Source organism: Azolla caroliniana, unplaced genomic scaffold (assembly GCF_043228905.1).
Source record: "Azolla caroliniana isolate FFs.n. ecotype wild unplaced genomic scaffold, voAzoCaro1.0.p SCAF_10, whole genome shotgun sequence".
Lineage (NCBI taxonomy): Eukaryota > Viridiplantae > Streptophyta > Polypodiopsida > Salviniales > Salviniaceae > Azolla > Azolla caroliniana.
The window spans coordinates 4919970-4933169 of NW_028230445.1; the positions used below are offsets into that span (position 1 = coordinate 4919970).

General features: G+C 38.4%; 1 protein-coding gene across 1 annotated transcript; it reads left to right on the forward strand.

The window, feature by feature from the left end:
- Positions 1-574: 574 nt before the first annotated feature.
- Positions 575-5480, forward strand: LOC147858799 (glucomannan 4-beta-mannosyltransferase 9-like). Its single transcript, XM_087325368.1, has 9 exons — positions 575-951; positions 1099-1197; positions 1474-1726; positions 2863-2973; positions 3086-3222; positions 3333-3446; positions 3785-3984; positions 4175-4366; positions 4861-5480. The coding sequence occupies exons 1-9, from the start codon at positions 628-630 to the stop codon at positions 5018-5020; spliced, it is 1590 nt and encodes a 529-aa protein (XP_087181494.1). The 5' UTR covers positions 575-627; the 3' UTR covers positions 5021-5480.
- The last annotated feature ends 7720 nt before the right edge of the window (positions 5481-13200 follow it).

The window sequence follows — 13200 nt, forward strand, 5'->3', positions numbered from 1 at the left end:
CACACTCTCTCTCTCTCTCTCTCTCTCTACCTCTCTCTCTACCTCTCTCTCTCTACCTCGCCCCTGTCTCTGTCTATCTCTTTCTTTATGGGTGAATATGATATCTTTTTCTCATTTGTTAAAAGAGCTCTCCCTCTCTCTCTCTCTCTCCACCATATACATACCATCTTAATGTATGATGATGATCATCATCACCATGTATGCCTCTTTCAATTAAGCTACAAAAAAAAAAAAACACTTCATTCATCCCATTCCTTCCTCTTCCCTTCTCATCTCTAACTATAATGCAGCTCAAATAATCACCCCAAATTAATCATCATTATTCATCATTCATCACATCATTAGCCATAATCACTCAACCCCTAATCCATCCATCCATCATGAGCTAATTGCTTGCTTAGTGCTAAGTGATTGAATTAGCAGTCACATTATCCAGCCGCGCGGACTACAACTCGAGGAGCATTGGTTCAGCCCACAAGATTGCCATCCAATCTACCCCTGATTTAGATAATCTAGCCTGTATTGGATCGACTTCCGTTGTCGGCCCCCGGGTACTGGAGCATTAAAAATCCCCTCCCATTATCCCCCCCCCCCCCCCCCCAAAGAGAGCCCCCATTTATCCATCCGATGGGTCGCCTAAGCTCCGACTTGATGGTCACGCAATCGGATGCCGAGAGCGGGGCATTCGGGCAACTCGTGGACTTCTGGTTCCAGATCCGCGCGCCCATTGTGGCGCCCATCGTCCAGCTCGCCGTCAACCTTTGCCTAGTCATGGTGGTCATGATGTTCGTGGAGCGCGTGTACATGTGTGTCGTCATCGTGCTCGTCAAGCTCGTCCGAGCCAAGCCCGAGAAACGGTACAAGTTCGAAGCCATCAAGGACGATGCGGAGCTCGCAAACTCCGCGTACCCCAAGGTCTTGGTCCAAATCCCAATGTACAATGAGAGGGAGGTATGCACCCTATTGCCTAGGCCTCAAGTGTGAGACTTCAATCAAAAAATGCATCTTAATTGTGACACTCTTATATCCAACTATAGGCATTGATGATGTTCACACTTGGGTATATTTTGGTTTCGTCCATGGGATGATTTTTGACAGGTGTATCAACTGTCCATTGGAGCGGCATGTGGGCTCTCTTGGCCTTCCGATAGGATCATAGTGCAAGTCCTCGATGATTCTACCGATATAACCATCAAGGTTGGTAGTAATTACCACCTTTGTAGTTGTTGCGATCAGAGCCGGCATTGCCGGCATTTCCTCATTCACATGAAGATTTATGCATTTTGTAACCCACAAGTAGTTTACTAAATGCATGCTTAGTCGTCGCCTATAATGCCTCATAGTATTAGATACTTGAGCCAATGTGTGAAAATGTTCATGACTTCATATGATTGCAATTTCTTGGGATCTAAGATGGTTTGCCTACAATACCAATCTACTTGCTAATGTTTATAACTAATATATGTTCCATAGGAGTTGGTCCAAATGGAGTGTCAAAGATGGGCGAGCAAGGGTGTGAATATCAAGTATGAGGTGAGAGATAACAGGAATGGGTACAAGGCCGGTGCCCTCAAGGAAGGGATGAAACATAGCTATGTTAGAGAGTGTGATTATGTTGCAATCTTTGATGCCGATTTCCAACCGGATCCCGAATTCTTGTGGAGGACAGTGCCCTTTCTCATGTACAACCCAGAGTTGGCCCTTGTGCAAGCTAGGTGGAAGTTTGGTGAGTTTCTCTTTAATGTTAACTTCGTAAAAAAGGCTTAGGTTCTCTTTCGTCTCAATTCGTGTAAAGGCCCTTTTTAGTAATGCATTCCGACGAAGGAACTTTGCACATAGCACTTTTTGAGCATAGTAATAATGCATTATGAAGGAACAACTCATATATCTTTGCTTTTTGAGCACTACTCTTTGTGGGTGAAAACAATAGTGTGTGCCCTACATCACACACACATCCCCCTAGCAAATAGTAGAATTTCTCTCTTTATCTCTCTCTATCTTTTTACACTTTGTCTCTCTTCTCACTACATCATAAATATAGCCAATGAGGCCACATGGAACAGGAGCTTTTGGGCATGTGGAAGGTTTTTGTATCCTGTGGTACTGTCCTAGGGGGTTAAGAATAATTAAACAAGTTGCGAAGAGAAAATGTGTGTCAAGCTTTTTCTATGGAGGTATACATTCCATTTCCTTATGGGGGGGGGGGGGGGGGGTAGGATTAAAATGAGAAGTGAAAAACATTGGCTCTTATGCAATTTTAGCTGTAGCGTGTGAGTCAAATAGTGTGAAAGTCAAACAAAAAGTCTTTCAAAGTTGGAGCAAGCTAGAAGTCCAACACCCTAAAAGCAACCTCTAAATGTGGAGGTGGTCGTAATATTTTTGCAATAGGTAGTTAAGTCTTTGTAAAGATCAATAAGTAAAAAGGCTTATCATATACATATGTAGAGATAATTATTTTGTGCATTAAATGAGAACAAATCATGTGCAAAGAGAGAAGTGAGAGTAAATATTCATTCATCCATTCATTAAATATACACCTTGCATGGAGAGCCATGCATTGAATGGAAACAGTGCCCATCTTTTTTTTCTTCTAATAATTGTTGTATGTGTTTGCCTTTATTTTCTTGACCTTTTCATTAATGTATGTATGTAACATGTATCTCTAGGTTCTTTGTTTTTGTTGTGTTCTGTCTATGCCAAATTTAGGTGTCAGATATAGGAGAGGGGCATTTATGGGTTTCACTCACTTTTATGCAAAATTACTAAAAGCTATACAAAAAAAGGAAGGAAAGATAGTGAAATTTTTTTTTTCTCTCCGATTATTAACTTGCCTTTATCTTGTTAATTGTTGTTTGTGGGCAGTGAATTCTGATGAGTGCTTGATGACAAGAATGCAAGAGATGTCTCTACACTACCACTTCTCCGTGGAACAAGAAGTGGGATCTTCTACACATGCCTTCTTTGGATTCAATGGTATTTAAGTCAAATCCTTTTTTAGATTCATGAATGTTGCCAGCCATGGTTATGATGGAGAGAAAGGGGACTGGATTGCACATGCTAAGCCCACAAAGAAATGTTTGTGTAGGAACGGCTGGAGTGTGGCGTATTAGTGCGATGAATGAAGCAGGAGGTTGGAAGGATAGAACCACCGTGGAGGACATGGACCTTGCTGTCCGGGCAGGTTTGAAAGGATGGAAATTCGTTTACCTCAATGACCTCGGGGTTGGTTATGCATACCTCTTCTCACACACATTCTCTAGTTTCGGTTTTAGGTTTATGATTTTCTAACCATTTGCTTTGTTCCATTATCTGTCTTTTTTATGGTTCTAAAGGTCAAGAATGAGCTCCCTAGTACATTTAAGGCCTTCCGTTACCAACAACATCGATGGTCTTGTGGCCCTGCTAGTCTCTTTCGGAAAATCCTACCCGACATCATTGCAAATAAGGTGAACTTCCCCTTTATATAAATGTGAGATGCCCTAGGTTTATTTCTATACCATAGTGAGATTTATGTTCACACATGAAACTATGAAATCTTGGATACACGGCCCACATCACAAGTATCTTGACATCATTAAACCGTGCACTCCCCCGTTTAGTAATTGATGGGTTTATGCTCCATCTTATTTTACTCCATTAAAGGTTATATATATGTTTGTAACACACATCTATGCTATAGATAATCTTATACATACACTATGATGGTCAGGAAGTAAGACGCCGAAATTGTTTTGCTCACAATGTTTCTTTAACTTGGCCTGATATTTCTCCTCTTTTTCTTCAGAAAGTTCACCCTTTGAAGAAGCTTCACATAATTTACGCTTTCTTTCTTGTGAGGAAAATCGTGGCACACATTGTGACTTTCATATTCTATTGTGTTGTTATACCGACGACTGTGTTGGTCCCAGAGGTTCACTTGCCAAGGTGGGGTGCTATCTACATGCCCTCTGTCATCACTATCTTAAATGCGGCAAGCACTCTAAGGTACATCCATAGTTTGAACTTTGTACTAACTTTCCATCCTTCACCACTTAAAACACAAGGGTTATCCTTGGAATAAAATGTGATGAAACATGCACATGTTACCATATGAACATAACATGATAATTAATTAACAATGAGAACGTTATCCACATTAGAGGAATGTTAAAAAATACAAGGTTTTTTTATCTAGGTCCTTGCACTTGATTGTGTTTTGGATATTGTTCGAGAATGTGATGTCTCTACATAGAACAAAGGCAACCTTTGTTGGGCTCTTTGACCTCGGTCGTGTCAATGAATGGGTTGTGACAGAGAAGCTTGGAAGTGCCCTCAAGAGTAAATTTGGCAAGCTAGGCAAAAGAGGAAGTATGAAGTTTGGAGAGAGGTAATGCATCCATTCTTATTCAAAAGAGATTATTATACATTTGCAGAGTAATGCATCCATCCTTTTCGAAATGAGGTGATTGTCATGTGCAAAGTTGTTTCAAGCATGCATCAATGAAGTCAATTATGTCAAACATAGGCTCATTAGCAAATGTGGAGACTGCCCATTTTGTTATAATATGTATATCTATAGTTAGAAGAGGCTTGCTCTTATATTTGCTAGATAATCCTATGTCTATATTCTAACCATAGTTGTCTTGTCTGGATAACTATGGTTCATGCATATAACTAGGAGCTTCCCCTATAACTAGGTCTAACATCCAACTTATAATGATCTAGATTATGGTTATTTTCTAGTTTTCCTCAAGCTAATTGAATCTATCGTTGGCGTAATTGACTTCATTAGTGTAGCATGACTTCACACATGGGTGTATTGCATGCACCTTTGGATTCTTGATAGGACTCACTTCATTCCTTTCTTAACTTGTGCTACAGCTTACACATATTAGAGTTGTTAGCGGGGCTCTACATTTTCTTTTGTGCTGTCTACGACTTCCATTTTGGCCACAATCACTTCTACATCTACCTCTTCTTGCAAGCTGCTGCATTTTTTATAATGGGATTCGGGTACATTGGTACTTTTGTACCTAGCTAAGCTACAGAGTGGTGTATGGAGACAAACTATGTATTAAGTGATTTTTTTCCCTCTTCATCAACAACATTTGTCACGTGATTATCTATCTACGCTTGATGCTTCTAGTGAAGGTATGAATGACATAATTTGATTGATGGAAGAGAAAGGTGGTGGTCGACAATATTCGGGAATCAGTATGTGGACACAAGTGGAAGGGGGGGGGGGGGGGGAGGGGGATTGACTTTCCCATAAGGGGAATTGTAAGTATTATAGGGAGCATTCTTTTTATGATAATTTCTCTTTTGCCTTTGGTTAAGGTTTTCCAAATCATCCCTTTTTAAAAAGCTATATAATAAAACACGTCGAAGTGAAGACTAAAGGTTGTAATGACATACATCTTGGTTCTTTTCATGTATTGAAGGTTGTTGATCAACTATTTAAGATGTTTTGTGAAGATATGGAATAGAATTTTAAAATATTTTTTCACATGTCAATTGCAAATCTCAAGGTTTAAATATATATGTCATAAATTGCAAAGCGCCCATGAAGAACACTGTGCTCTTAATTGAAGGAATTCATTAACCAATCTCTTTGTCCAACATAATTTTTCAATTGAGTGTCGTTATCTAATCTATTCAATTGCAATCTCTTAAGAAACTCATTTATACAAGACATATTCACCACAACTTAATTTGCAATCTCTTTTGGGACCCATCTACAAGAGAATTTCATTTTACTCAATTTCAATATCTTAATAAGCTCATCTAAGCAAGACTTTTAACGTGTATTTGCCTTATCTAACTTGACCATCGAGAATTTGTTGCATTAATGTCTTTCGCATACCATATGAGACCCTACAAATAATTAAATTCTCGCTAATCTAATAAAAAAAGTAGTTCTACATCATTGTTTTTATCACAAATTATTGCATGCCATGTAGATTATAACCAGTATTTCAAGCATAAACTATTAGTTGTATGACGGTGTCACATAAACAATTAGTTTTCAACAACTGTTTAGTATTAGATCGGTGCTCTATATTTGCTGCCCAATAGAGAAAATTGAAAATGAGCTCATATTGAAGTGTCATGTTTTATGCCTAGCAAGAAAATCCAACAAATTATATATATATATATATATATATATATATATATATTCCCAAAAACACTCCTTCCATTAGTTATAAAATTTTACATATGAGATTAATATATACAAATCCCTGTAGGGACGCGATAGGTCCATCTTATGTGGATGCCCACTGACTCAATAAAGGGGGAGGTCGACCATTGCTGGATGAAGGCTAGTCGTTGTCTTTCAACTCCATCGGAGTCGCCCTTGAGGCCATCATATTGGCTTTTTAGCGTGACTACAACTTCACTCCATATCTCGTGCACTAACACTATTGGCTGCACGGTTTGGTTGGAGAAGACCCCTCTACACCGTTGTTTCCATGAGTCCAAAGAGTTATTGGGCTGACCAATTCCAACACAACTTGAGATTGACATTGATAGGAGTTGAGTGGACATTGTCAATGGTGGAGAAAAAACCTCTTGTGCTTTTATCACGAAAAGCATCCCCTCCTCTTGATGCTCGTATCTGTCAAGTGGGGCCTGCCATGATAGCCAACATATATTTCCCCACTTGATTAAGCCTTGCACCTTGCATAATTGCAATAAGCGGCCAACCCCCTGCCATATTCGATGGGACTCTGGGCAGTCCCACAAAGTGTGTTGGATTGATTCTATTGCATTTGGGCACGCTACACAATTAGGAGAGCTAAGGTTCCCACGCTACCATGCACCAACCGGTAGTGACCTATGTATTAATAGCCATTGGAAAGTGGTGATTCGCCGTATGTGTTGTTGTTTCCAGATTTTTTTCCAAAACTGATCATGCAATGTCCATTGCAAAGGGTCCCAACTAACCTCACGTAGCCATGTGTTTTCGTGAGTACATATGTGCCAATCTAGTTGTACTTTGATAGGATCAGGATCTACAATCCATTTATGCCTAGTATACACTAGTACTCGAATTGCCTTATTATGTGTTGGTGTCTCATTGTCTTGCAATTCAGAGCTTGCGATCTTGTTTGGTGTTTCCCCTACCTCTGGGGATCAAAGAGCCCTCCTCCTCGTAGCCTATCCATTTCTCTATTATCATAAACCCATATATATTGTAATAATATAAACATGTTGGCTTAGTTCTTAGTATAAAAACCATTAGTTAACTTGTGTTATTGACAATTTTTGCGAACTTCTTTTATTGAGCAAGGTTGTGGGTCTACTTTAATGACACATTTATTATATCAAGGTTGCACATGTAAAACATTGCCTACTCTGTGTACTAATAGATTTTAGTAAATTGATTTCCATGAACTTAATGTTGATGTGTGCCTACCACATTTTACATGATAAAGTAATACACAATTATTTTGTTGAATGTTTTATAATATGTCGCACAACCTTATTTTAAAGTTGTAATTCAGGTTGAATTTAACAAACACAAATAGGTCGAATTGAAGAATGTAGACACATTCCTTGAGTTCTAGATAACAATGAGATTTTGACACTCGTAAGAAATGTTTTCAAGCTAAGCACCATGATCTATTCCCCCCCAAATAACCTCGACCAATACCATTCTTGTAAAATGAAGCAAAAGAGAGGTCACTAGGTCAAGAAGAAACAACCCGAGTGCAACAATATATCAGATCCTAATAATGTTGCAAAATGAGCATGCAAATGAAATTTCGGCATTCGTAAGACGTTTTTTTCGACCCAAGAACCATGATCTGTTCTCCGATTTGGCTTGATCATGCCATATTCGTAGCTTGTATAACGTTACTACACGGAAGGTTCTTGTTGGTTGTCCAACAAGTGTGAACATGGCTAGAAGGCCAAAATGTGTACATATAGCTAGGACATAGAATAGGTCAAGTCAAGTCAAGTCAAGTCAAGTCAAGTCAACCCGGTTGGAGGATTCCAGGGTAACTCCCACAGATATTTGGAAGTATATATTTTACCTTGGATCAAGAAATTTGATGACTAGTAGAGCTCAGGCGGTGCAATATTGTCTGTCTTTCCTTTCCAGCAAAAGAACAAAAAAGAAAAGAAAAGGATGGAGATGGGTAGTGACAATGCAAATCAAATGGTCTCAGAGTAGGTGGATAAAATTGATTCACCTGCATGGAAGTTCAGAGTGATGAATTTCCTTTTGGGAAAGGATAATACTTTGAAGGAGAGGCTGCAGAGCTCAGAGAGCAACTCCAAAACCCCCTTACACAAATCAAATCATTCAAAGAATGGAATCAAGGAGCAAGGGCTATCTATGTATTACATTGTTTGGATTCCACTCAATCAACATCAATGATTTGGATATTGGGACATATACAGGATGCTGAATCTCCCAAGGAAGCTTGGGATATATCACATGGTATGTTTCTTTGCAGTCAATACAAAAGCAAGAAAGATTCAGTTGAAAACAGAATTAAATACACTAGAGAAGAGGAAACTGTTTTTTGTTAATGATTATGGTCTTGAAATTAAGGGCATATATACATATGAATATCTAGTTTTCATAAATATGAAAGTAGTAGATGATGATAAAGTGGAAGCATGTCTAAGAGGTTTAGGGCCTCAATGTAAAAGTTTCAAAAATATCTTTTTTAACAAGGGAAATCATTCCAAATTTTTCTGATTTGGTTTCCATGCTACATATGGAAGAAAGAAACTTATCAGAGGAAACTAATATTTAAGGGAAATGAGATGTAGATAACCATGGTTTATATAGTAATATAGAGGAAATAGAGTCTATGGGAGAAAAACCTCGAGTGGTCGAGGCATCCAACGAAGCAAAGGTGAAAGTATGCCAGAGGAATACTGGAGGAAGAAAAAATTCAAGAGGCCCCGGGGCTAGCTGAGTTAGATGCAGGAATACTAACAATTTTTCTAATGATAATGGTTGCTGGGTATTGATTAAAACCAGATCATACACAGACTGAATGCTAAAAGATACGGAGCGACAAAAATTATACAAGAAGACAGCAGAACAACTATATATTTACAAGTGGGAAAGAAGAAAATTGGGGAGCATTTGTTATGCAACATGCATTGACAGCAACAACAGAAAATGTAAGTAGAGGTAAAGATAATATATGGAGTGTCAATTTAGGTGCCTCTCATCATATGAGAGGGTGCAATGAATGGTTTGAGAAAATCTAGAAACTAGACACACTAGGTTATGTGCAGACAGGAGATGATGCAACCCACCAGATTGAGCATATTGGTGAAGTACCATGATGGGAAGCAAACGATGAAGTTAAATATATGAAAAATGTATTGCATGTCCCTAACATTGCAAAAAATCTAGTTTCAGTTGGGCAAAAAAATAGAACAAGGAATAAAATGTGGTTTAACTAAGGTGAATACTTTATAGAAAACTGTGACAAACTCATTCCAAGAGGAAACAGGCAAGGTAAGATATTTATATTGGATGTAGACATGCCACACATGACTTTTGCTTTGTTTGATAGTGGATGTAATGTAATTTCAGATATTGAAATGTGGCATGAAAAGATTGGGCATATTAGTATGCAAATGCTAAAAAATGCATTGAGAAGGAACGCTATATCTGGATTGCCACACCAAAAGGTATGTATGGCGTGTAAAGTTTTTGAATCATGTTAATCTGGCAAGCAAAGCAGGTGGCCATTTCCATGCATGAGAGATATATAAGTAGAAATCTGCTAGACTTTGGCACATAGGCTCATACAGATGTATGGGGATCGATAATGAATGCCTCAATAAGTGGGTGTATATTTTATGTAACATTTATTGATGATTGCTCCATGCATAGTAGAAAACTAGATCGGTAACCTCATAAAATGTTTAAGATCAGATGGTGGAGGAGAATATTTCTCCAAAGAGTTTTCTGATTTTTTTATGCAGACTGGGTATAAGATGACAATTTATATGCCGGCATATGCTTCACAAATTGTGAGAGAAAGAGTAGAACCATTGCAGAGATTGCAGGAGCCATAAAGGCTAAAAATCATATGCGATTATGTTATCGAACAGAGACTGTATTTACAACTGTATTTCTAACCAGCTCAAATACAAGCCCGATAAAGGTAAGGAAAAAAATACCTTAATATGATGCCTATTAGAAAATTGGATAGAAAAATGCTCTACAAATAGTGATGATGAAGATTCATATACCTCACTAGATGAGGAGCTTGGGATCAGGTCATTGAAAACTCCTGAGGTAAGAAATATATGTAAGCAGCCATAGAGAAAATGAGGAGATCAACACGAGCGAAAAACTCTGTTCAGAGGTATGGCTATGATGGGTACATGGCCCAACATTATACTTACATGGCTAATGTTATAAATGCAACAGACCCTACATTCTTGGAAGAAGCAAAGACAGATCCAAAATGGATGAATGCAGTGACTGAAGAAACAGATGCCCTCAAAGAAATGATACATGGGAACAAGATTACCTTAAGACAAAAATGTCATTGGTTGTAAATGGATTCATAAAACAAACATAGTTCTGATAGTACCATAAGCAGATACAAAGCAAGACTAGTTGTGACAGGGTATGCACAAATCCAAGGCATTGACTATGATGAAACATTTGCAGCAGTTGCAAAAATGGCAATTCTTAGAGATTTACCATCATGGTAAGGAAGTATTGAGAGATTTACCAATTACATATGCTAATAAAGAAAAGGCATTATATCCACGAGCTTGACACTCAAAAATTGCAGATTACCTAGCAGAAATTGGATGTCTGATGTCAAAAGCAGATCCTCCACTATATGTGAAGCGATAAAATGGTAGTACTGCTCTCATTGTAATATAGGGGGATGACTTGATTGTTGGTGGAAATTGCAATACAGAGATTAACCAAGCAAAGAAGAGTTTGAAAAGCAAGTTCTACATGAAAGATCTTTGAAGTTAAAATATATCGTCCGAATAGAAATAGTGAGATCAAATAATAGAATTTGGACTCGGGAACTTCACCAATGGCAACCTTAAAGACAATGATGGAACATGTCATGGAGTGAGCACCTTTTCAATGCAGGACCATGCTATGTTTGCCCACATTAGAGGACTCTGCATTGCCCCATCTGCTTAGGGGGTGGGTCATTCAATGATGGACTGTCCTTAGATGTCCATATGCGCAATCTTATGCTCACCTTTTGTGTGTGTTTCACTTTCCATTATCACAATCACTTACCTCCATATATCTTTTGTAATGTTGTGTGCCATATTGTTCTTTTTGTGTATGCTTCTTTGCTTTCGATTATCACAATAACTTGCCTCAAGATCTTAAAGAAAGTTCGACTCTAGGTTCAAGAAACAATCAATATCCTTTGTAATGTTGTGCGGCGTATTATTTCTTTCTATATGTGCTTCTTCACTTTCTGTTATAACAGTCACTTTCCTCGAGGGTTTTATAATACCTCACCTCTAGCTTCAAGAAATGATCAATATCCTTTGTAATGTTGTGTGAGCATTCAAGTAAATGTTACATTTGTGTTACCATAGTGAGGTATGGAAAAAATACATGATAATGTCTATAATATTATGTGGATGTATGAAAATGCCTTACATGTGAGTTTGGACAGTTAACAACAGCTCTAGAATGTCAATGGACAACCAAGTTAGAAAATTATTATTCCAATAAGATTGACATGTTTGAGCTATACATGCCCCATGAAATTGTAAGTTTAAAGGAGATTGAGAGCCAAAAATTCAAAAACTCAAAAATGAAGAAGAGAACATAAAATCAAGAAACCCTCTATACGTAGAGAGCTTATATTGGAGTGCTATGTATTTCCACAATCAAGAACCTCAACAAGCTTTTTTCCTAGCAATGAAGAGGCCAAAATCAAGTCAAAATGCGATAAATGGTCAAGATCACTTATTAAGCTGCAATGGCATGGCATGTCATTACATTAGGCCAAATTTATCAACCCATATGAAAGAAAAGGATAGAGTTGGTTGGTACTCCCAATTAGTACATATGCCGTATGTCTTTTGGATGGACAAGGTTCTGGGGCACTCTTCGGGGCGAGAGCGAGGTTGTCACAAGAAGTTTTCAGTAATACCGCGGCAATCCCTCTAACCAGTGATCTATACATATATATGATTGTGCATGAGTCTGGGACATCCCACTTCAAGCTTAATGTGTGTTTCATGAGCTACTCCGAATACTTTCGGCGCACATTGGTGTCTCTCTACACTTTTCTCTTTGTTCTTTGTGGGGTTCCTCCATTTCACTTTACCAATGTATGTTATACACAATAGAACTGAGAGGACAGGGTTATCCACAAAATGTGAAGAGATGGAGCAGAGGACCACCATCCAGGCTTCCTTTCCTTCTTTATTCCTTCCATCTAATGGCTATGGGTGTCAATCATATGAGCATCTGCCATCACACCATCTCCAGGTGCATTTAAGACAGCAGAAACAGACACATGAAAGGTTCACTGAGGTGTGAGAGACACCATGACTGACATCCATGGTAGAAACATGCTTCTTACACACAGGCAAATGAATAACCAAACACCAAAAGCTTGGGCAAATTGTGACACCAAAATTTGTAGTGACATTAGGAGCCTAGAGAAGAATATACCTTTCGGAAAGTGTTGATATCTTAGGCAGCGAAACATCGGAAAACCTACTGTCCACTTACTGTTCTAATGGCCGCCCAAATTTAGAAGACATTGGTCGGTGTGTGGATAGAAGCCGACCGATCTAATGGTCACCGCCACACTTATTTGTGCTTTTCCATGGCCATCTTGTGTGCAAGTCTTTCAACCAGTTGTACTAGTTTTTCTAGCCAGCGCGAAACTTGACTAGGCAAAATTATTTGCATAGATCTCAATAATACATGCGTACTTGGTCTTTACCCATGTGCTATGTAAAAAGGGTCTGAAGAGCAAGTGGACCAAAGTAAAAGGGATTTTTAAATTTATAGAGACAAAGAGATAGATAGATAGATAGATAGATTCTTCTATTATGGTCTTAGGAGGTCAAATATGACGTATGAGACCAAAAATATTACATTTCATGTGATACATGTGAGATTAGGAGGTCTTGGGTTCAAAACCCCGACATTTCCAAGTGGCATCTAGTTATGGTCTTTGGAGTTCAAATATGAGTGACAACCAAAAATATTACATTTCATGTGAT